This window comes from Panthera tigris, chromosome D3, assembly GCF_018350195.1.
Source record: "Panthera tigris isolate Pti1 chromosome D3, P.tigris_Pti1_mat1.1, whole genome shotgun sequence".
In the NCBI taxonomy this organism is placed as follows: Eukaryota; Metazoa; Chordata; class Mammalia; order Carnivora; family Felidae; genus Panthera; species Panthera tigris.
Window position 1 is genome coordinate 91,365,596 of NC_056671.1, and position 25,719 is coordinate 91,391,314.

The window sequence follows — 25,719 nt, forward strand, 5'->3', positions numbered from 1 at the left end:
CACAGAATCGGAAACAGGCTCCAGGCTCCGAGCCATCAGCCCAGAGCCTGACGCGGGGCTCGAACTCACGGACCGCGAGATCGTGACCTGGCTGAAGTCGGACGCTTAACCGACTGCGCCACCCAGGCGCCCCAACCGGTACTCACTTTTAAATCAGCGTATGAAACCGTTCCTTTTTATAGAATGTACATTGGTCTTAAAACAAGAAATGTAATTGCTCTCTAGAAGAAACTAGTTTTGATCATTGTATTCCCCTCCTACTTTGTGTGCAGACACATAAAGGAAAATTTTTAAACATTTATATCCAGCGGTTTTTAAACAGTACAGTTTTCAACAGTGGTGGTCTTTGTAAAGGCCTTAAGGAGTCAGATAAATGCAGTTTAAGGTTCTAGGTACTAGGATAGGTCTGTGACGTTTTAGCAGCATTTCTGTATGCAGGGATCTGCGTTGGCTTGTAAGCAAATTCTCTGGTTGTCTCTCACCTGCGTCACTTGGGGAAAACTACACCCATTTTACAGAAAGTTATAGTACGGACACTGCAGTAAGCTCAAAGCAGTGTTTAAGAGTTCAGTGTGACCGGCGGAGAAAATTCCTTCTTTATAAATTCCTTCCTGGGACGAAGCAGGAGGGAGACGGGCCGTAGGCTTTGCTTTCTGGGAGACACCTTTGCGTCACTTTGAAGGACTTCCGCATCAGGCTTCTGGAGCGCTTGCGAAAACTCGTGAATTATTTGCAGGGCTCCCCGAGAGGAGGGTGGGTGTTCTGGTGAACACCGCGCACCGTGGGCTCCCTTCCGGGTGGATTGTTTCTGGGACGCCGCGCACACCCGTGGAGCCGGCTCCGAGGTTCCCGCTGCGGGTGCTGGGGAAACACGCAGAGAGGCGCTGCCCTTGGGGTCAGAATCCGCGAGGCCGCTGGCTGTGTCCTCCACCCTCGACTCGGACCGGCCCTGAGCGGTCCGGGAGCACGTCCTCTGTGCACTTGGGTCTGGATATCGGATTGCTCCTCGGGGACGGTGTCCCCGCACCTTGCTTGCCCTGACCCAGCTCGCCCAGTGACGGTTTGCGGGCGGCAACGTGGCTCCTCCGTGAAGCAGCAGATTGGTGGTTTTCTCCCCAGAGCAGCACCTCCAGAATTGCATGAAGCCGAGGTGAGCAGAAGTAGCGAACACGAGGCTTCGTGCGGCATCACCGTGCCTGTAATCTGGTCGATGGAAGGCACCAACTCCCGGGGGGACCTGTGCCCCAGCTTCCGAGCAGGTGTCGGGAGGTAGATGGAATGGACGGCACCTCCTGGGGGCAGTGGGTCACGCGGGGACGGAAGCGGGGACTCCCCTGCTGAGCGCACCCCTCTGCGAGGGGCAGGGGGGCGCCGGCAAGCCGCGCGGTCCACATGCGCTTCGGAACAGCCGCGTGTCCCGCGGTCTGTGGAGCAGAGAGCCTTGCCGGCCCCCCCGGCACATCCACAGCTGGCTCAGTCGGCCGGGGAGGCCTGCCTTCCTCGTCTGCGGCAGCGAAGGTTCTTCTGAGGGGACCTGGAGCCTCTCCAGGAGCGGAAGGGACAGATCCCTCCCCGAATGCTCGCCGCCTTTCCTCCGGGCGCCAGGTTCCGGCCGGCCCCGCAGCTGTCTCGTCGTTGGCACCTGCACAGGCGCTCACGGGGCGGGTCGCCCTCCTCCGCCGCCCTGCCATACCCGGGAGAGCTCTGGCGCATCTCGTCTCCCGTTCAGGGTGCCCTCCGTGAGAAAGAGGTCAGTGGTCCCACCGTCCCCCGTCCCTGGAGGGCCGCCGGCAGGGGAAGGATGCCGTGCTTTGGCGGTGAGAGCTGCTCCCTGGACAGTTGCAGCTTCGGAGATCTCGGGGATCTCCCGGGAGAGCGAACCCCCGACGGTCCCTGCGTCCCTCCCCGGTGGAGCACCCGCTCTGGGACGCCACGTGGGCAGGGAGCACCGTGAGACGGGGGGCGGGGGGCGTCTGGCGGCAGGACAGCGCTCTTACTGCCCCTACCTCGGGGCAGCACGGGGTCGCCGGTTCAGCGGGACCGGGGGCCCGGCCCAGGGGACAGCGCGGGGTCGGGGAGACTCAGTCACACACAGCACTAGTGCCGGCTGTGTCCTCTTCCCTGCAGACCTGGCTTCCTCCTCCCCCCTCACTCCCAAACACACGTGCTTTATCTCAAGTCCGGTTGTCAGCCGGCCCGCACGGTGGCCTCCGCCCCAGAGCCACGTGGGCCGTTAGAGCAGGTGCCATCGTGCTCAGGGCCCATAGCTGCCACGGCGCCCGTTTCAGCGCCTGGGGTTGCGTCTGAGCATTCCTGCTGTCTCCCTGCCTCATTGATGTGGCCCAGCCAGCTGCCAGTGACCGTCCCCTCCATTTCCCGCTCCGGGAATCCGGCCAGGAAGTCCGAGGCGTCCTCCTACCGATCGCTGAGAAACCCGGTAGACCGTGGGACTGGACACAGAAATTTTGCGCGGTCCACTTTATCAAGAGTCTGTCCCTTTGTGTACGACTCCAAATAAGTGGTCCCGTGGCGTATGGCCCAGCAGCCTATTTAACGGCCCCCCCACCTCGGGACGCTGGCCTGTCACTTCCGAGTGGGTGTCCCAACGTTGTGCAAGATTCGGTGTCCTGCCTCCGCCAGGTGCGGGCTGCACTGTTCCCACAGGGCGTCTTTTGCCAGAGGATCCTGCGGCCTCTGGTTTCCACGTCACTCCACGACCCACTGGCTGAGTCGGAGGCCGCGAGGGTCCAGTGGTGCTAACCTCTCTCGCAGTCCCGTCTGCCGCTGAGACGGCGTGAACGACAAGGACGGCCGTCCAGGCTGGGGCCACGTAGGGAGACGCTGTGGAACAGAGAGTGAGGGCACACTTGGGCTGCTTTGCTTCGTTTAAAGTCTTCTCTGTAGATTCAGCATCTGAACGTGGATCCTGAGATATGAGCGTCTCCCCGGTTGTTGTTGAACAGTAGTTAAGTCTGAGTGTTTGTATTCAGCTTGATGTTCCAGTAGAAAGCAGAACGACTTTCTGTGACTGTCACTGTATGTCCTCCGGACTGCACCTGCGGCCTCTGGGCACACCTTCCGTTGCAAGAATACGCCAGGGCCTTCGTCCAGCGTCTGAAGCGGCCCTTGGAGTGGGTCCTAGAGGAGCCTGTCTGTCTGTCTGTCTGTCTCTCCTGCTGTCCTGCAGTTCTCCGACAGCAGTGGCTGTGCGCTCTGGCCCCCGGATGAATCCACAGGCGTCTTCCCGTCCCTCGGTCCTGCCTCCCCCCTGCGGCACCCAGGTCCTCATCACCTCGTCACCCTCGTCCTCCACCGTGGCCGAGGCCGATGCCGGGGACACGGCTGGCCGCGTCCCCAGTAATTCCTCCGGTGTGGAAACCGATTCAGGAGTGAGGAGGACACCTCTAGGGTACGGTTTTCTTCGTCCTGCCGAAAACCTCTCGTGGCACGTAGGCTTTCCATCACGTCACCCTGTCTGCCTCAAGCTCTGCATCTCGCGGACCCCGCGAGACCTCTCACGCTGTGGCCGTTGTGAGCTTTAGGTTTCCAGAACTTCATACCCGGCTTTTGCTTCTTCTTTGCCTGGTAAATGTACCTCCAAAAACTGTCTTTCGAATGCAGACTTTTTTTTTTGAAGATTTCATTTTATGTTTTTTTTAAATAATCTGGACACGTTGGCCAACGTGGAGCTTGACGCATAATGCTGACACCCAGAGTCGCGTGCTCCACCGCCGAGCCGGCCAGGCCCCCGTCCCCTCACATGCGGACGTTTCTGAATGTCGTGTCTCCCCCCCCGCCCCGGGGCGAGTCCACCCTGACGCAGGTCCCTGAGCTCTGCTGCACGTGCGTGCTCGAATCCCGCACCTGAGTCCCTCCACGGGCAGGGGTCTGCCTGCCGTGGTCGTTGGCATGTGGTGAGCACTCTCCTTGAAGTGGAGCTGGGAGGACAGAGTGCTCTGAGAGAATCGCTCTCAGATTCTAGAATTACACAGATGTCAACGTGTGCCTCGACTTTTCCACTTATTGGCACCTGGCCTGGGGCAGGTTCGCTAACCTTCGTCTGTGCGATGGGGCGGTGGCAGAACGAAAGGGAGAGACCTGAGTGTGAGGAATAGTGCCTGACCCGGGATGACTGCTGCGTGGAACGCACAGATTTAAAAATGATTTTTTAACTGGTGAAACTTGCTCTTGCCACGTAATTCAAAAGATACAAAACGGTGTGCAGTGAAACGTCCCCTGTTCATCCTTGTCCTCCACGTAACCCCTCTCCAGGGCAGCCGCTGTCACTGGGGGTCTCTGTCTTTTAAACAAGTACAGGCATGTTATTATATAGTATGTATCGTATTGTTTTTCAGTATGTTGGGGGGCATACTGGGTGTGTGTGTGTGTGTATATAAAATCTATATATAATCTTCCTTGCAGTTTACTTTTTTCCACCTGATATTTTAGAAAATATCTAGAGATTGTTCCATTTTATGGATAAATAATTATGTAGGTTATTTGCAATCTTGCAAATACAGGTGATAATAAATACAAATTTATTTAATACCCCTTCAAATACTTTAGTGTGTGTGTCCTAAGGTCAAGGATGCTGTCTTCTAGAACCAGAGTATAGACCTCAACATCAGGGTAGTGAAATTGATCCAGTCCACAGATCTTGTTCAAATTTCAGTATTTGTATCACTAATGTGCTTCATATCAAAAGAAAAACAATGGGGTAAATGTTGCTGATTTTCCTTCCAGGGCTTTCTGACAGTTTATACCCCCATCCACAGTGCATTGGGGTATCTGTCCATTTCCTCACAGCCTTTTGAAGGGATTGTTATCAAAATTTGGGAACCATTTTTACTCATCTGATAGGTTAAAATGGTTTCTGATTGTAGCTTTAATTTCATTTCTCTAATAAGGAGTAAAAAGGTTGAGCAACTTTTCATGTTGAAGAGCCACCTACATTTTTTCATTAGCCTGACTTGATTTTTATTTGCCATGATACATTAAGGATGATAGTATTTTGAGAGCATATATTCTTTTCTAATTTGTCGTTTTGAATTAAAAGGGAGAAATATTTTCTATACCCAAATTGGTCAGTGTTTCACAGATTTTGGACTTCTACAATACTTAGACTTCAACGTGGACGTTATGGGAAATAACCTCTTTTATCCAACGCTTTCATACTTTCAATTTTTTTTAATGTTTATGTTTGAGAGAGAGAGAGAGAGAGTGAGCGAGCACGGGGGAGGGGCAGAGAGAGAGGGAGAGACACAGAATCCGAAGCAGGCTCCAGGCTCCGAGCTGTCAGCACAGAGCCCATTGTGGGGCTTGAACCCGTGAACCGTGAGATCATGAGCTGAGCCGAAGTCGGACGTCCAACCGAATGAGCCACCCAGGTGCCCCTCATACTTTCATATTTTAAGCTGAATCTCTGACTCAATTTAATTTTTTGTTTTTAGATGGGCACCCCGCTGTCCAAACACCATTTATGGACTAAGTCCTGCTTTCTCCACTGAAACACTGTGATACCGTTCTGTTCGTTACCCTCCCAGACCTGTATGGGTCTTTTCCGGACCGTGTTCTGGGCACGAATCTGTCTTTCTGTTCATGTCTGCTACCGGTATGCTTTCGTGTCTATGGGCCTAGTCCTTTCCTGCTACGCTTGACGGTGTGTTTTGAACGATTTTCCCATACTTATTTTTTCATGTGTACTTTAGACTTGTCTGCTAAAGCTCCAAAACTCTAGTTTTTAAAAAAGTCCTTTCGGTATTTATATGTAAGTGATTTAACCAGTGAGAATTGATGTCTTTATAACTTTTAGTCTTTGTACCGAAGAATAGGGTGTAGATTTCCATTTCTTCATATCTTTTCTCTGTATTTTTTCATTTTTTAGTGGCATTTTAAAATTTTCTTCTGGATTTTGCTTGTAGATATGATGTTGATTTCCACATATTAAAATGTGTGCCACTTTCTGAGTTTTAAGTTTTTTAAGGCATTTAATCATATCATTTGTAAATCATGATTTTTACCTTTTCCTTTGTAGTTAGTTAATGCTGTATATTTCTGTATCTTACCTAATTTCACTGGCTTGTATCACTAGAACACAATAAATTCATGGCAGTGATAGCGGATTTTTTCTGGACTGTAATAGGATTGTTTTTAGTATTTTCCTATTAAATGAAAACATACTGATATATGTTTGTTCATCTCTTCCTGTTTTTAGACGATTTTTTAGAAATTAGACTAGATATTAAATTGTAGTAATTGCCTTTTCATCTTGAAGATGATTATAATGTATGTTTTTTCTTCTTAAATTTATTAATGTGTTTGAAGAGAAAAGCAGTTGTCCAGCACCAGGGAAAGTTGCCGCGTGGGAACGCACATCTGGTTTTCCAGAACTTTCAGTTTGTCAGAGGGTCGAAAATCTGGATTTAATATTTTAGTAGCAGCGCGTGGGCCAAACAAAGCCCATGCAGGCCACGTGTGGAGACTGCTGCAAGGCCGCCAGTTTGTAATTTCTGTTCTAGTCCGTTCTGGAAATAATTAGAACCTGGTGACAGTTGAATGTTCTGTCATCTTAGATAGTTAAAGGTACAGTTTTCATTCTTGCCTGGATGAAAACCTGATAGGGAGGGTTCCCAAGTTTATTAGCTCATAGATACTCTAGTTCTGTCGCCTTTTTATACCTTGGCTTTTTTGATTTATCATAAGATCTTTAGGTAATTACTGCACTTGTATGAATTAATTTTTACCTATTGGTTTTAAACAGCTTTAAGTTTCAGACTTCCTTAATGTAAACGGTGTCACCATAAAATAAATGCTCTCTCCCATTTTTGAAGCCACGTCCCATATTTTCTCTTCTTTTCCCTGTGGTTTGCGTGTGTTCCTGACTTGACCTAGTTTCTGTTGCGTCACTGTTTTTAGAAAAATGTAAGTTTTTTTCTTTCACCTAACCTTATTTCCTATGTTAGTCTTGCAAAGAGCATCATCTTCAGGAAAATACATTTTCGCTCCTTGTAGATTCACTTGTACATAAGGAGAATTCCTTGCATTTACTAATAACAGAAGGACACAAATTATTTTTTGTCTAATAAAGCTATGTCTGTAAAGACACAGTTAAATAAACAGTTAAAATTTCCTGATGAATTTTGTTAACCTGGCCAAAATCTTTCTAATTTTAAGTGGGTTCTTGACCTCACTGTAAGTACCTATTTAATTTCAGATAAATAAAGCTAATCAAAATTATAAAAGATAAAAAGTGGTTCTGCTGAATTTTGTTTTTAAAATTTTTATAATTTAGAAATCATTTTACTTATATTTCAGTAAACTCGTGATTTTTCTTTGGATGGAATAGTTTTATTTATTTATTTATTTATTTATTTATTTATTTATTTATTTATTTATTTATATGTTTATTTATTTCTGAGACAGAGACAGAGCATGAGCCGGGGAGGAGCAGAGAGAGAGGGAGACACAGAATCCAAATCAGGCTCTAGGCTCTGAGCTGTCCGCACAGAGCCCGACACGGGGCTCGAACTCACAGGCCTTGAGATCGTGACCTGAGCCAAAGTCAGACGCTCAAACGACTGAGCCACCCAGGCGCCCCTGATGGGAATAGTTTTAAACCTGATTGAAAGTTGAACGATAATATTTAAAGTTACAAAATAGTCTTTTATGTTTGGTCGTGAGCTATTTCTTTGTCATAAGTATTTATGAATGCCTTTTCATAGGGCAAGAATTCATGGTCTCCCAATTACTTGCGTGGGGATTACTTGTTTGTTATCCGTGGTATCAGATGGGCTCAGACAGTGCTTTCTCCGCCTTCGTCTCCTCATATCCCGAGTTCACTTTGGAGTCGTTTGGTCACATGTGCTTTTATTCACATGTACAGTGGCCTGAGTTTGTACGCTTGCCTTTGGTTTATGTATATTACCTGTCCAGTTAGCCCTCTTCCCTCCCTCGGGCCATGATTTGTGTTCTCATGTGACTGTGAAGATTTTCTGCAGGATTCACTCATAGTCTTCCGTCATTTCAGTGATTATGGAAATTTCACCTTTTTCCCTAACCGATCGTACATCTTCTGCTGTGGCAAAAAAAGTAGATAGCTCTTTCATAGGTACGCTGTTGTTTCGATCTAACCCCAGACGGTCAAGTGCCTTAACGGTGGGTAGAAAACACAAGGGCCAGACAGGCCGAGCTGGACTGGTTGTGTTTTCTTTCGGCCCCAGGTTCGATCCGCGAGGAGAACGGTGTCCGGTGGCACGTGTGTCCCTACTGCACCAAGGAGTTCCGGAAGCCGAGTGACCTGGTGCGCCACATCCGCATTCACACCCACGAGAAGCCCTTCAAGTGTCCGCAGTGTTTCCGGGCCTTTGCCGTAAAGAGCACCCTGACCGCGCACATCAAGACCCACACGGGCATCAAGGCGTTCAAGTGCCAGTACTGCATGAAGAGCTTCTCCACGTCGGGGAGCCTCAAAGTGCACATCCGCCTGCACACAGGTGCCCGGGGCTCGGGGCCTTCCCCTCCCGTCCCCTCCGATTCACGGGGCCTGCGGGCAACAGCCGAACACCCTTCCCAAGTCTCTGTGATCACCTTGGTAGGCTAGGCTGCAGGTATATGCTGGTCCACAGAGTGACGGGACTAGATGCCCACAGAGCCCGCGGCTGAATGAGGGAAGCACTAAGCCCTGGCACTCGGAATGAACACAGGAGGCAAAGGGCCAAGAGAGGGGTGTTGGGGGCCACCGCATGCGGAGGTGGAGGAGGTGGGCCTTTGTAAGGAGACGCCTGGGTGGGGGAGGGGGGGGCAGGGAGGCAAAGCCTGATGCCTCTTCACCCTTTCAGATGTTTTGTCGTCAGGATGAAGGCATGAAAACATTCATATTTAGGCTGTAATTTCGTTTAGGATCGTTTTGTTGTGATACATTCACAGATCATAAAATGGACTCTTATTTTGCGGTGAACTCAGAATTCACTTTATTCAGAAATTGTGCAACCCACCCAACTGTCTGTTTTCAACGTTTTTAGCATCCCGGCCCCACCAAAGAAACCCCGTATCCATTAGCAGAAACTTCTCCTGCCCACCTGGGGTTCCGGGGCTGAGCTGATCATGTGGAGGAGTGTTTAAAAAAGCTGACATTTGCTGGTTTGGTTATGTGCCCTTCTTTGGAACCTCCGTTTTCGTTTACCGATAAAATTGTAAATGAAGGAATTTCCTTCAGGAAAGGGAATGGATAGTAGAGAATTGTGAAGAGGACATTATTACTGTCAGCAGCAGCAGCATTATTATTATTTACCATCACTGACAACTACCATTTACTGCTGTTTACTAAATGCTCGGAGCTGCTGAGTGCTCGTTAAACATGAGTGTCTACAATCCTGGCAGCCAGCCTGGAGGCAGACGTTGTTCCACGTTACGGATGATGATTTGAGAGAGAGCAGTCTTACTGCCCTGGAGTATTCCTAGGGACTGAATATTTGAGTATCTGAAGGTTTAAATGTTTTGCAATGCGAGGATAGCAAATCTTTTTTACTTCCAATGATCTTAAGACATACCTTAACGTCTATAGTATGCACTGTATGCAGACAGGGGAAAATAGCTGCATGACACCCATGAAATTGTGCGCGTGAAGCGACAAACTATTCAAGTCAATATTAAACTACTAGAATTTTATGTTGGCATTAATTGTTGAGACGTATGTTCTTGAAATAATTCTGCCGCGTACTTTTATTTTTATTAGGAGTCAGACCTTTTGCTTGTCCTCACTGTGACAAAAAGTTTCGGACCTCAGGCCACAGGAAGACTCACATTGCTTCTCACTTTAAACACACGGAGCTAAGGAAGATGAGGCACCAGCGTAAACCGGCGAAGGTTCGAGTCGGCAAGACGAACGTTCCGGTCCCTGACATTCCTTTGCAAGAGCCGATTCTCATAACTGACGTAGGTAAGATTCTCTTCCCTCTTGCACCTTGCAGAGAGTATATAAGTGTTTTGTCTACACAGTGGTAGACCGATGGTTACGGGGAGACAGTTTTAGCATGCTGTTCACAAAGTGTTTGTGGAGCACTTTTGCTTTACGGCCCGGTATGTTCCACAGTCAAACTGAAAATCCTAGCTCTGTCTGAGCTACTGCCCAAATTGTGTTCTTGGTTAAGAAAGAAAGGATGTGTCCAGCTGGAGATACTGGCACGTAAGTCCTCACTGAAGACAAATTTCTGCCTCAGTGGCACCGTCAACGTGGACGAGGGTTCTTCATGTGAGATGCGCAATCCGCTTTGTTACTTTCATCTTAAAATCCCTACGTGACAGGTCACAGGTTTTATATGGGCTGCTTTCATCTTTGGACTTAAAAGGAAAACTGCTAGCGTTTAAGGCTTTTTTTTCCCAGGCTCAATGTTATTAAGGTTAAACTATGATTTTATTATCTAGAAACACTGCTTATGAGAAAGTGCTAAACAAAATTAAAGAAACTGCATTAAATTCTGGGATAAAACTTATATTTTTATACAGTTTCTGTATTTTATTAGGTCTTAAGCAAGATAATCCAGTCCATGAACAAAATTAACATCAAAGTATAGTTTAATATAAATAAAGGTCATGTGGTATAAAGGGAGATATTTTAGATTAATATGAATTACAGTTTGCTAATAAGATGATCAATAATCATGAATTTTTTTTAGTTTATTTTTTTGAGAGAGAGAGAGAGAGAGAGAGAGAGAACATGAGCAGGGGAGGGGCAGAGAGAGAACGCCAAGCAGGCTCTGCACTGTTAGTGTGGAGCCTGACGTGGGGCTCGAACTCACGAACTGTGAGATCATGAACTGAGTGGAAACCAAGAGTCAGACACTCAACGAACTGAGCCATCCAGGCACTCCTCAACAATCGTGAATCTAAAGAAAAAAAAATCATGAATCTTTATTTAGGAGCATAGCATCACATATATAAACCAAAAACAATTAGAAGAAAGGAGAAATGTTCAAATTGTAAAGTATAGTGAAAATTCCTCAATTAGATCAATTTAACTAAACGGTGAAACTGAAGCGGATTTGAAGTACACATATATATAAAAAGGGTTATTTAATAGCTTCATAGAATCTTTTACTCTATAATACTCTTTTAAACATGCACGGAATTGAAGTTGGTCAAATCCTAGGATAAGGAAGAGTTTCAAATTTTCAAAAGTAGATACTGTACAGGACACAATCTTTGATTGTAACTCAATGAAAACAGAACAAAGCTAAATGTGTTAGCTGTAGTTCAGATAGCTAACACATTTGAAAAGTTAGATGAAATGGATCTTTGCTAGAATCATGTTCTTCTATCATGATTGACTCTAGAAGAAATGGAAAACCCCCAAACAGACAAAAGATTGAAGGTCGTCATCCTCCCCAGAGTATCATTCTCTGTTGATTTTATGTGTGTGTTGTACTGAGCTTCCTGGAAACTGTAATTCTTAGGGTATTAATTGTTCAAACCCTAGAAACTGACAAAGCTCCCATGGAGGTTAGAATGGCTTGATGTTCTTGTCCACTTTTGGTAGCTCACAAAGCAAAACAACACACTAGTTTAATGTGTATCCGATCTTCACCATAATCTTTAGGTTCTCAATGGTTTGTGTCATTCCTGAAATGAGGAAAGTCTCTGAGAGTCAGGACAGATTCAACATTTGTTTAGTGGCCCTAGAATTTTCCTTCATGCTTTCAGAGTTACCCTCAAATTACCAGTTTTTTTTTCAGGTTGCCATTAATAAAATTAAACATCTGTGGGTTTCTTGACTTTAACTTTCTAAACCCGTAGTTAAACTACAGTCCTGATACTCCAGACTTTTTCCCAGGTTAAAATGGGTACATTTTACTTGTTGGTTTCACAGATAGCTGGGAAACCAAACTTAGATCAAATTAGTGGCAGCAGAATTCTCCTTTGGTCCAGGCTGAGTGAGACACATGAGGGAAATGATTCATATAGAGAGGGCTTCCCATTATAGAAGGTAAAATACTGTAAACAATTATTTACAATGCTTAACGTCATTGTCATTTATATTTGTGTCTGTCTCTTCTTTCAGACTCTGAGCTCCTCAGGGGCTCTGTAGAAAAGATGTGACTTTAATAACCTTCCGGGGACAGATTTTGATAAAAATGTGACAGAGAGGGTTTTAGCACAGATTAGTTACAGTTACTTGACTTCATTGAGAGATGAGCTGTTCTAGTTTAGCCAAGTTACTTAAAACACAATATGTCACTTAGGCTAAGACTGTCACTTCAGAAAGTTAGAATGCATTAAAACTACCATAGCAAGTAATTTAGTCTGCATATTAAGGAAGCACAGTTGGTGGTATGGTATTATACGGTCAAAAACTTTGAGAGTTGTATAGGAACTTGAAAATAGTCATTCAAAACTTCTCTACATTCTTCATTTGTACAGATATAAAAACTAAGCTCTAGAAAGAGTTATGTTGCTTTTACATTATACAACTAGTTTGTACTCATGGTAGAACTAGAATTCTGGATCTTCTGGCTTGTAGACCAGGGTTGTGGTCAGTAAAGTTCCCTTCCTCTGCACATCCATTACCATTGCACTCCCAGGCACAAAAGTATGGGAGAGCACACCATGATTTTCAAGGAGTCATTGTATCTTGGTATCAAGCACCAGTAATTTTTACTGAACTTGAATGTTGTGAACTTTATGGTGTGTCAGGGATTGTATTTCACTAGACATGCCCTCTTGTACTCTAAATGTTTTTTCTTCAAATTCAAAGACTGAATTTTAAATACAATAATGTGTAGACTAAGGAGGTATCGGAGTCATAAGGCAAGCATGATATTCAGAGGGAGCTCATTGTTACCATCATAAAAAGCTGAGAGAGATCATTACCACCAGACCTTCTTATAAGAAACGCCAAAGGGATTTCTTTGAGTGGAGGCAAAAGAACAGTAATTAGCATCATAAAAACATAAAAAGATAGCATGAATCTCACTGGTAATGGTAAATATGTAGTCATAGTTAGATTCTGCATTACAACAATAGTGGTGCACACTTTACTTAAAACTCTGGTTTAAAAGTTAAAAAAAAAAAAGGTTGTAAAAATAACCATAACTATAGGCATTTGCTGTTACATAGTATAGAAAAAACATAAATTTTATCAGCAGTAACCTAAAATGTGAGGGGGAAGAGAAGTAAAAGTGTAAAATTTATGGATTCTATTGAAGTTATTATCTGTTTAAAATAGTATAAGTTTAAGATAGTCTGTGTAAGCCTCATAGTAACCACAAGGGAAAATCCTACAGTAATCCCACAAAAGAAGATGGTAAAGAAATTAAAACATACTGAGGTATCAAAACATAAAAAGCAGGATAAGAAAACAAGGAACATAGGATTCAGAAAACAATTAACCAAATGGCATTAGTAAGTCCTTACCTATCAATGATTACTTTAAATGTAAATGGATTAAATCCTCTAATCCAAGGACACAGAATGGCTAAAGGGAGAACAAAACAAGATTCAGTGATAATGCTGCCCAGGAGAAGCTCAGGTTAGCTGTGAAGATAACACAAAGAGAGTGAAGGGGGTAGAAAAAGACATTTCAAAGATAGTAACTGAAAAAAGCAGGAGTAGCTCCACTTGTATCAGACAAAATGGACTTTAAGGTAGAAATGGTAAAGAAAAAAAAAAAAGACAAAGGAGGTCATTATATAATGATAAAGGGGTCAGTACATCAAGAAGATATAACAATTGTAAATATTTATATGCCCAACATGGGAACACCCAAGTATATAAAAGGAGAAACAGCTAAAAGAAATAAACAGTAATACAGTAATAGTTGAGGACTTCAGTACTCCACTCTCAACAATGAACAAATCATTCAGATGGAGAATCAATAAGGAAACAGCACATTTGAACAATACTACACACCAAATGGACCTAACAGGAAAATACAGAACATTCTAACCAACAACAGCAGAATACCCATTCTTCTCAAGCACACATCAGACATTTTCTAGGGTAGACCATACGTTAGGCCACAAAAAAAAGCCTTAGCAAATTCAAGAAGATTGAAATCATACCAGGTATCTTCTGTGATCACAGTGGTGTGAATCTAGAAATCAGTGAGGGAAACTGGAAAATTCACAGACACATGGAAATACTCTCCTGAACAACCAGTGGATCAAAGAAAAAACTAAGGGGGCGCCTGGGTGGCGCAGTCGGTTAAGCGTCCGACTTCAGCCAGGTCACGATCTCGCGGTCCGTGAGTTCGAGCCCCGCGACGATCTCGCGGTCCGTGAGTTCGAGCCCCGCGTCAGGCTCTGGGCTGATGGTTCGGAGCCTGGAGCCTGTTTCCGATTCTGTGTCTCCCTCTCTCTCTGACCCTCCCCCGTTCATGCTCTGTCTCTCTCTGTCCCAAAAATAAATAAAAAACATTGAAAAAAATTAAAAAAAAATAAAAAAATAAAAACAGCTCTTCTAAAAAAAAAAAAAAAAAGAAAAAACTAAGGAGGAAATAAAAAGAGTCTCTTAAGGCAAGTGAATATGGAAACACAATGTACCAGAATTAATAGGATGCAGCAAAAGCAGCTCTTAGAGGGAAATTCATAGAAGTAAACACCAAATAAACAACACCTTAAGGATCCTACACCTTAAGGAACTAGAAAAAGAACAACAAACTGAGCCCAAAGTTAGCAGAAGGGAAAAAGTAGTAAAGATTAGAGCAGAAGTAAATAGAGAACATAAAACAATAGAACATATTAATGAAACTAAGAGTTGGTTCTTTGAAAAGATAGACAAAATTGAGAAAACCTTTGCTAGACTAACAAAGGTAGAATGAGAGCATCCAAATCAACAAAATTATAAATGGAAAGGAAAACATTACAACTGATACCACAGAAATACAAAGGATCCGAAGAGGCTACCATGAACAATTAAATGCCAACCAACTGGACAATCTAGAAGAAATAGAGTAATTCTTAGAAATAGACAGCTTACCAAGACTGAATCAGGAAGAAATAGGAAGTCTGAATAGACCAATGACTAGTAAGGACGTTGAATTAATAATCAGAAGTCTCTCAATATAAAAAGCCCAGGACCAGATGGTTTCACTGGTGAATTTTACCGAACATTTAAAAAAGAATTAATACCAACCCTTCTCAAACTGTTCCAAAAAATCAAAGAGGAAGGACATTCCCCAAACTCATTTTACAAGGCCAACATTATCCTTAAACCAAAAGCAGAAAAGGACAGTACTAGAAAAGAAAACTAGCCAATATCCCTAATTAATATAAATGTAAAAATTCTCAATACAATACTGCTAAACCAAATTCAGTGGCACATTAAAAGAATTATTTACCACGATTAAGTGGGATTTATCACAGTGATGCAAGGATGGTTCAACATATGCAAATTAATCAGTGTGATATGTTACATTAATAGAATAAAAGGAAATAGTCATATGATTCCAGTAGACACAGAAAAAGCATCTGACAAAATTCAGCATCCATTCATGATAAAGAAGTTTAACAAAATAGGAGTAGAAGGAACATAACTCAATGTAATAAAGGCTACAAGACTACAGCTAACAATATACTAAATGGTAAAAGGTTGAAGTCTTTTTCTCTAAGATCAAAGCAAGACAAGGGTGCCCATTCTCACTGCTCTTATTCAACAGAGTACTGGAAGTCCTAGTTAGATCAATAGCATCAAAAACAGTAAAATACTTAGGAATAAATTTAACCAAGGAGGTAAAAGGTCTCTACTCTGAAAACTACAAGACACTGATGAAAGAAGTTGAAGAAGACACAAATAAATAGAAAAGTGTTCTATGGATCAGAAGAATTAATATTGTTAAAGTGCCAATACTACCAAAACCATCTATGGATTCAGTGCAATCCTGTCAAGATTCTAATGGTGTTTTTTTACGGAAGAAGAAGAATTGGTAAGGAACCACAAAGGACCTGATTAGCCATGGGAATCATGAGAAAGACGAACAAAGCAGAAGACATCGCACTTCCTGATTTCAAGTTATACTGTAAAGCTGTAGTCATGGTTATAGTGTGGTACTGGCATAAAAACCAGTAGACCAATAGAATAAAATTGAGGGCCCAGACACAAATCCAAGTGTATGTGGTTAACTGATACTTGACAAGGGAGCCAAGAACACTCAATGGAGAAAAGATGCTCTCTTCAGTAAATGTGCTGGGATAACTGAATATTCACATGGAAAAGAATGAAACTAGACCTTTATCTTATATCACTTACAGAAATTAACTGAAAATGGGTTAAATACATAAATGTAATGCTTGAAACCATAAAAGTTCTAGAATAAAACCTAGGAACAAAGCTCCTTGATGTGGGTCTTGGTAATGATGTTTTGGATATGATGCCTAAAGCACAAGCAGCAAAAGAAAAAGTAAGTGGGACCACATCAAACTAAAAAGTTTCTGTACAGCAAAGGAAACCATCAGTAAAGTGAAAAGATAGTCTATAGGATGCAAAAAAAAAAAAGTTTGCAATCAGTGTATCTGATAAAATGTTAATATCCAAAATAAATAGAGAACTCCTCACTGAATGGCAAAATGATAAATAAATAAATCTAAAAAAAATTTAAAAAGTGGGTAACAGACCTGAATAGACTTTTCTCCAAAGAAGATAGTCAAAAGGCTGACAGTTACGTGAAAAGATGCTCAACATCACTAGTCATTAGGATATGCAAATTAAAACCACAGCGAACTATGCCTGTGGGACAACAAATGCTGGTATGGATGTGGAGAAAGGGCAGACTTTGTGCACTGTTGGTGGGGCTGTTAATAGGTACAACTGCTATGGAAAACAGTAAGGAGGATCCTCAGAAAATTAAGAATAGAACTACCATATGATCCGGCAAATTCTACTTCTGCGTCCATCTCCAAAGGAAATGAAAATACTAACTCAAAAAGATAACCACACCCCCATGTCCACAGCAGAAGTATTTTCAGTAGCCAAGAGATGAGAACAACCTAAGTGTCCATTGATGGACAGACGGGTAAAAACATTATGGAATATTATTCAGACATAAACGACGGGGAAATCCTACCATTTGTGGCAACGTGCACAGACCTTGAAGGCATTTTTTTGCTAAGTGAGACAAGTCTGAGAAAGACAAATACCATATGATCTTACTTATGTGTGGAATCCAAAAGGAAGAAAAAACAAAAACAGATGCATAGAACAAGAGGTCAAACTAGTGTTTATCAGAAGAGGGGAGTGGGGGACAGGGAGCGTTGGAGGAAGGGGGTCAAAAGGCACACACTTCCAGCTGTGAGATAAATACACAACAGCGATGAGAAGGCCGCCGTGGTGACTACAGCTAGCGCTGCCGTGTGATGTGCAGGACGGTTGTGAAGAGTAGGTCCTCAGAGCTCTCATCACAGGTAGAACTGTTTTCTTCTTTCCTTTCTTTTCCTTTTGTTGTATCTTTATGAGAGGATGGGTGTTAGCCGAGCCCACCTCAGTGACCACGTCACAACAGGTGTCAGACCATCCTGCCGTCTGCCTTCCTCTGTGGCGATGTGTGCCTTTCACTTCTCAGCTTCTCAATAAAGCTAGGGGGGGAAGAAAAAAGGAGAAGCGATTCTGGTCTATAGTTGCTTCTCAGTTTTCAACTCAGAGATACGTCTATTTTTTTAGAAGTCACTGTTTTTCCCCATATGTGACGACGTGTATGTGTGTGTATAAGAGTAATGTCCCCATTTCTTCATTTTGTGTAGCACAGATGTTTGAAATACCTTTTCTTTGAAAGGGAGCCGGGCTTTGGTTATCTTTTATTTAATTTATTTTTTTATTAAGTTTATTTTGAGAGAGCGAGCCCAAGTGGGGAAGGGCAAAGAGAGGGAGAGAGAGAATCCCAAGCAGACTCTGCACCGTCCGTGCAGTGTCCGATGCTGGGGCTCGAGCCCGTGAATCGTGAGATCACGCCCTGAGCCAAAATCACGACTCGGACGCTTAACCGACTGAGCCACCCAGGCACCCCATGGTTATCTTTTATTTTAAACCTCAGGGGTGTGATGATTGATCTTCCAAGTTTATCTTCATGTTTTAATTATATTGATATTAGAGCATTTATCTTGCTTTTTAAAACACATTCGTCTCACCTCAAATATCAAGTTCATTTTATATGGTGTGCGTTATCTATAATAATGTTATGTTTGTCATCATGTTGCAGTATTTGCATTCTCTTACTGTTTATAACGTGTGAAAGCTCTTCTAAGGCTTAAATGTATTTCCTGAAATACTGTAGCAAGATAAAACTTTTTCTCCTGTTACTCCAGGAGGAATTTTAGGAAGTTGTAAGCACATTTCCAGTTTATTTTTGAGACACGTTAATCAACTAGAATTTATTCGTGCCTTTCTTTGAGAAGAGTTTACTTGATATATGTATATATGTATATATGTGTGTATATATAGGAAATTTATGTATGTTTAATTCTCCCTTAATTTTTTTTTTCGAAGATTGAGACCTTATAATTAGTCTGAACTTTGTAACAGGAATTTATGTTTGTAAAATTATAGGTGAAAAAGCGTCTAAAAAATGAGGCCTATAATTTTGCTGCCTTAATAGCTCACAGTAGGGAGCCCCCTCCCCCCACACACTTGCAAAGGACTCAGGATCATTTAGGGGTCTGTTTCTCAATACATGTGCCTGGACACCACCCCAGAGGTTGTCATTCTGTGCGTGTTGGGGAAATGACTAAGGCAAAGAGTTGTGTAGACTGGATTGTTCCTTGCAGCACTGTGACAGTATACAGTTAGGGCAATAGAGATACTCACCAAAAGTGTGTGATACGCACTGGACACATTGACCCAGGGGAGTTCCTTGCAGAGGATGATGAGGATGTCCTAGGTACTGACCTGGAAAGGTGGCAAATATGGAGTTGAAGTATAACCAGAACAGGGTGTATGGCCGATCCCGCTTGCGTTTGTATATAACAGACCCTTTTGTTAGAACACACGCTGTTAATCATTATCTCTGAGAGCGGGTTCTTTCACTTCTCTCTTAACGAGCTTCCTAATTACCGGAGGGGGGCCAGAGGACTTGCAGAGTACATAGGAGCGCATCGGCGAGGGGTTGGATACAGGACTCTGCTCATGGAGTGGCAGGCAGGTCGGGAAGGAATGATGGCAGACCAGGAGGCAGCACTGGGCCAGGGCTCAGGGCGAGGGCTCCTCGGCAGAGAAGCAGCAGTCACTAGGAGTGAGGGTGCGAGCTTCAGGGGACTCACTCTTGAAGGTAGGCTCAATGTCGTGGAAAAGAAATGAGGCACTAAACATTGTGTGAAGTCGTTTACGGTGGAGGACGTAGGTTCCAGAGTTCCCCACCCCAGGGTTGGGTGGGGAGCCACGGGGGGCTGAGGGGTCCCCGCAGAGGTAGGTGGCTGGGGTGGGGCTTGTACGATCTTGGTTTGGATTTGTGTGTGTGCTTCTTTCCTTCAGTCCCCGGTTTTCTCGACACTGCGGGCAGGAGCATTCATTTCTTTGGTCACGATCCCTGTCCTCCTTGGCAGGTGACTGTCACGGGCTCGGGGCTATGTCTGTGACCATGGCACACGTCCTGGGCTTCCGCTGCAGCCAGTGGAGGCGGGGAAAGAGACCGGGAGAGTGAGCCAGAGGGGCTGGAGGGAGGGTGGGCGGCCGGGTGGAGCTGCCAGCGCCAGCGGGCGGAAGGCACGCCGAGCGGTGCTGATCCAGAACCCGGTAGCAAGCCACGGAAGGCCTGTGAGCACGTCGTGTTCTTCAGTAACAGGGTCTTTCTGTTGGGGACCGGAGAAAGTTGAGCAGAACCGCGATTTGATGGAGGCGTCGTCGCGGCATATGTCTCCGTGGGATTCGGTCTGTGGGTCCTGGGGGAGGCGACTCCAGCTGTTTTGAGCGGGAGCCGAGTCCCCAGGACAAAGCCGGGGAGCGTGGAACAGCGTTGCAGCTTCCAGAGCGAGAGAGTGACTCTGAATGGCTCTGATTTGGCTCTGCTGGTCCCAAACACTCGTGAACTGGGACAAGTTTGGGCAGTTTCAGGTTTGTGCTGTGTCGATTAAACACAGGTCACAGGGAGGGTGCCGAGTTCTCTTTGAAAAACAGGTGGGCTTCTGGTGCAGGCATCAGGAGGTACAGGTCCCTTTCCTGAGTCTGATATGGGAGTGACGTGACTTGCTGAGCCTCTGAATCCTCCCCACCTTTGCTTTTTCCTCCGCTGTCTGAGATTGGCGGCAGCGGGAATGAAGACGGGGAAATAGGTCTCTGAGGCCGTGGGGACGTAGGGCCCCCAGGACGGCAAAGGACCGAACGAGACCGGGGAGGGAGTTCTCAAAAATTCTGAACTCCTGGCCCCATGTGACTGGGGGGATTGTCGTTCACGTGCAACAAGGAGAGTTGGGAGGGAGAAGTAGGTTTTAGGGCAGAGAACCGAGCTGTGGTCTGGAGTGTCCAGGAAAGCCACGGTGTCCTGAGAGGTGCCTGCCAAGAATCCTCACACGGGAGTTAGTGGCCCAGGATCCTGACCGGCAGCCGTGTGGCCCTGGGGCAGGAGGGGGCGCCTGGGCAGAGCGACGGTGAGGTCTCCCTCTTAACGTTCCAGGTGAATAGGAAGCGATCGAAAAGGCTCAAATGCGTGTTTGTCCTGAATTGTGTACTTAGCTCGATGGCTTGATCAAGACCTAAGTTTCACAGTCAACCTAAGGGGGTTCTTTATTTATTGAAAGTCGGTAAAACCTGGAATACTTCAGTTACCAGTTTTCCTATTCACAGATAACCCTTTAGTAGCATTTCTATAAAAATAGACTTTTTTTTTAGAACAGAAGGTCACGTTAGAGTCATTTGTGTTTTGAGTTTATTGTCGTCCTTGGGGTACAGTCTTTATACCGAACAAATAAGGGATTCAGAGTCCTGGTTAACCTACGGTTTGGATACGGTTCTTTTGATTCCATGCCAGCAAATGTAGGAATGCATTAAAAATTGGCTCTAGAACCAGAGGAAGGAACTGCAAAGTATGTATATTCCTTGTGTTGGAAAATACCTGTCTTACGTTAACTTTATAAGTGTTTCCCAGTTTTTTAAAATAGCCAGTTTCTAACACAATTAAAATAGCATTTAGCTGCAACACTGGAAATCTAGATCTTAACTCCTCCAAATTTTCATCTTTTGGGGAAAACAGATGCCTTTTGACATTTAACTTTTTTAGTAGCATTAACAGTGAATTATTCCTGATTTTCTTTTGGTTTGTAGGTCTTATCCAGCCCATTCCAAGAAACCAGTTTTTTCAAAGTTATTTTAATAACAATTTTGTAAACGAAGCAGACAGACCGTACAAGTGTTTTTACTGTCATCGTGCATATAAAAAGTCTTGCCACCTTAAACAGCACATCAGGTAAGGTGATGTCCACCCAGAAATGGGAGATGTAGCTTAACTGCAGTGATTCGGTGAGCGGGGAGCTTGTAGAAATAGTAAGGACAGTAGTGTTTGTTTTTGGGATTCGAAAATGTCACATTTGACCCCACAGTATTTATTGGTGACTGATATGTTTTTTTTTTTATGTTTATTTATTTTTGAGAGAGAGTGTCAGCATGAGTGGGGGAGGGGCAGAGAGAGAGAGAGGGAGACACAGAATCCGAAGTAGGCTCCAGGCTCTGCGTTGTCAGTGCAGAGTCCCGACGCGGGGCTCGAACTCACGAACCGTGAGATCATGATCTGAACTAAAGGCCGACCGACGCTTAACCAACTGAGCCACCCAGGCGCCCCCGGTGACTGATACGTTCATTCATTAGTGTTTTGACTAGACCGTTCTACCCAGAAATTGTCACCGCATTTTATTTGCACTATTATATGTCAGCATTTGCAATTTCTAGGACGTGTCAAACGAGTACTGGGTTTGTTGAGTTACAGTGAGGTACTGCAACGGTTTTCCAGATTCATTCATCAGAATTTAGATGAATGCTTGGTGCTAGCAACAGTGAAAAGAGAGCAGAGACTTGGTCGCGAGAGATGGTGAGATGTCATGAAAACGTTGAGAACTTCGAGGCGGACTTGCCATAGACCTTTGTCTCCGCCGTGCGCCGCTGTGTGGCTCAGGCAAGTCCCTCGAGCTCTGAATCTGCGGCGCTCTCGCTGGTAGAATGTCCAGAAGGGTGTCCCCACTGCCGAGCCTTCCGCCGCCGTGGTGCTCAACGAAACGGTGGACACGTGTGCTCTAGTCTAACGTAGGAAGCATTGTAACGTTGTAAGACGCTCATTCACTAACATTTTTATTCTTTTTAGATCACATACAGGTGAAAAGCCTTTTAAATGTTCTCAGTGTGGAAGAGGCTTTGTTTCTGCGGGAGTGCTCAAAGCACACGTCCGCACGCACACTGGAGTCAAGTCTTTCAAGTGTCTGATATGTAACGGGGCTTTCACTACTGGCGGTAGCCTACGGCGACACATGGGTATCCACAATGACCTTCGTCCCTATATGTGTCCCTATTGCCAGAAAACGTTTAAGACCTCGCTAAATTGCAAAAAGCACATGAAAACCCATAGGTAGGTGTAATTCTGATGGTCCTTTTTTAGTTATCTGTAATTCCCAGATGGGGGTGCAGAGTGGTTTTGAGAAATAATGGTCTTTGTTTCTTGTTTTATTACTTCTAGCTGAGGTGTATGGACTAGATAAACTTTTATGTCATCGTCTAAGAGCCACACGCTCAAAACATTCACTCTTTTGCTTTTAATGTAACATCGAAGTGGTGTCTGTTGGGCTAAGTGCTTTGTAAATTCTCTCCAAACAGTCAGCAGTCGCCCAAGTGCGGGGTAGACCGTGCCTGGTACAATCAGGTGGTGAAGAGGGCAAAAAAGAAAGTGGTAGTCCCGCGCCCCGTGATTTCCCGGCACATCGTTAGTGTCTCCGAACGCTCATCGCTCTGTGTTGTTGAGTTGAAAAGAACGTGTGTTTTAGCGATCACACAAACCCGTCATTAAAGCTCGCTGACGTTTGTATCTGATTCGAGGACTCTCTCATCTCCAGATGGAGGTGACCCAAGAAGCCCTCGCACCGGTGCATTTCTGGCTATGTCTGGGGCTCATTCACTGGGATTTCTGTGAAGGCACAGTATTCTGTGTTGTACTGGGAAGGCTGCACAAGGTCACCACATCCCGGGATACTGTGACAGGAAGAGTCGCTAGGTCTGCCGTAAGAGAACATTAAAGCTTCTGCTCCCGAGTATTTCCTCTTCAGGCGGTATTTTAACCCAGATATCTCTGCCTGATACCATCAACAAGGCCAGACCCCACGTGTTAGGATAAGCTACTTGGGAGAGGTAGCTGTTTGGTATTAGCCCTCTGGATGCCTCAGCACGTAGGACAAGGAGGAATGGTGTTTGATTTTGGCCCAGTTGTCACTTAGCTGCGAGGCTTCACTGCTTCTTGAGACCATCCGAGGGCACGTGATGGTGCTGGTGTCGACCAATCTGTGTCCGGTTTATATTTTCCTCCTTTTAGGGAGTAAATGATGTGCTTTGTGTGCATCTGAACTGGGGGACTGGTGGCCATGGAGGTTCAGGGCTCTGTGCTCCCTGGCTGCTGTGCGGGCGTGCCTGGGAGCAGCGTGTGCTAACAGGGTAGAGCTTGGGTTCCACCTGGCCTGGGGGCAGGCGGATAATACTTTTTCTCCGTCAAGAACTCAGGCCTTTTCAAGTCTGTGCACTTGCCACAGTAGCGTGGGGGTCCACGTCCGAGGCCTTGTTTATGGACTCGACGGCCAGTAGTAGAATTTCTGGGAAGTAGGTCAGCTGTTTTTAGCTGGGTCACCTCTCTTAGGTGGAGTGTCGAATCGGCCACTGCTTGTCACGGGTTATGCTGTGGGACGCCTGCCACAGTTACTTGAGATGAATGTGTGACTTTGAGGTGACAGCCTGGAGACTGGTAGGTCTGTCGTGGGGCAGAGCTGGGTGTCCTCTTACAGCTTGGATGTGTCTGAACCCACCTGCAGGCAGCCCGTAGCTCCGGCGTTTCATCCCTTTGTTTGAAGTGGTGGGAATTCCTAAAATGCCATACACAGTTATATCAAAAATAAGTGTACAAGGCAAAAGTACAGAAAGCAGCAAAGGTGCAGAAGTTACATACAAGATGCACTTCCGTCCTCTGGGGAGTGACGGCAGAGCCGTACGCGACTGTCACGGGCTCCCCACAGTCCCCAGCGTTGTAAAGCTGTGACCGTGCATATTTCGTACTTGTCCGTTTTATTACATTTTGTTTCCCCTTCTCAGTGAAAGTAGTTTAGAAGTGACTGGTTTTGATATTAGAAAATGAAGCAGGTAGAGTCTGTTTGGAGCTAAGAATGGAATTCCCAGGAGGCGGATTCACGCGATTCTGGAACCAGGCAGATGGTGGAGTGTATGTGGGTGTGACCCTGGCGTCTTAGAGGGGAGCAGACTGTTCTTGTCCTAGATGTTGTCCACCTGTTAGCCAGGTAATCGTTTCAGCTGGGATTTTACGTTCTTTGATCCACTCACTGAATGCCTTATTCATTTCTATCTTTGAAAGCAAATTGTTGACCTTGGTGGAAACGTACCGGGTATACTTACAGTACGTAAAAGCAGTACTAACGTGAATACAGGTTCTGCAGAAATACGGAGCAGCCACGTACATACCTCATAGTCTGGGCCGTGTCACGCGTGGGTCCCTGGAAGATGTCTGTGTCCCCAGACTGTGGGGCCAGCAGGCCACGGCACTCGGGCCCTCTTCTGTACTCCGCATTTGTTTAGGATACTGAAATCTGTCCGTAAAGGTGCTGTCTTGTTTCGTTCGGTTCTTTTTCTGAATACTTGAACTCCTTGCAGAATCTGCACTAGGACAGTTTTACTGTGAAACGTATGGTATCTTTTAAACTCTTTTTTAAGACGTTACCTATTCTGGTGCGTGTTCTGCTCTCTCCTCTTTGCTGCCTTCATATCCCTATAATCTGTGAAAGCACTTAGAGTCCGGGCAATGTGATTTTTTTTCTCCGGAACTCTTACTAGCGTTTAATTTGAGCTGGATTGCCGCCACGGCTTCAAGATGAAGTCATTCTTTTAAATGTTGTTAGTAAGTGACCGACCTCGCAGCGGTCCTTCGCGCCGGCGGTTCTCGGCAGCCCCTGACCGCGCGGCCTCTCGTTGCTGTTCTGAAGGTACGAGCTCGCCCAGCAGCTCCAGCAGCACCAGCAGCATCAGCCAGCTGCCCCCCTGGACGACAGCACCGGGGACCAGCAGAGCGTGCACGCCCCGACGCACGTGCAGGTGGACATCGAGAGTGAGGAGCTGCGGCGGGCGGCCGCGGACACCGCCAACCCCGAGGCCATGCTAGACCTGGAGCCACAGCAGGTCGTGCGCACGGAGGACGCGGGGCTCGGCCAGCCGTTGACACACCAGCCTCTGGAAGCGGACGAAGGCAAATATTCCAGAAGTCCTAACGTTTACAGTCACCGTACGGTTTTTGCAGCCGTCCACGCTCCCTCCGGTCTGGGTTGGGGTCTCTGATCTCGGAGTTTTCGGATCCCAGTTTGTGCCGTGTGCGAGCCTGAGAGGGTCTGCTGGGATCCCGAATTCCAGAGATAGGACCCTTCACACACACTCCTCTTGTAGGCACTTTTAGCCCTTCGTGTGTCGAGAAGGGCCTGCGTGCTCAGGGAGTGTACATCTTTGTGACCTCTAGCATTGTGTCATGGCGCCCTGAGCATCTGACTCACGGAATGGTATGGC

The 25,719-nt window shown here is 45.4% G+C and overlaps 1 protein-coding gene across 7 annotated transcripts in view; it reads left to right on the forward strand.

Annotated features, from left to right (window-relative positions):
- Nucleotides 1–25,719, forward strand: part of ZNF236 (zinc finger protein 236) — a 106,896-nt gene that overhangs the window by 39,707 nt on the left and 41,470 nt on the right. For all 7 annotated transcript variants that reach the window (XM_042962868.1, XM_042962869.1, XM_042962870.1 and 4 more), the window contains 5 exons: nt 8,220–8,492; nt 9,734–9,937; nt 21,235–21,376; nt 22,265–22,525; nt 25,149–25,408. In XM_042962868.1, the coding sequence (XP_042818802.1) occupies nt 8,220–8,492; nt 9,734–9,937; nt 21,235–21,376; nt 22,265–22,525; nt 25,149–25,408 (1,140 nt within the window). The remainder of the gene's footprint in view (nt 1–8,219; nt 8,493–9,733; nt 9,938–21,234; nt 21,377–22,264; nt 22,526–25,148; nt 25,409–25,719) is intronic.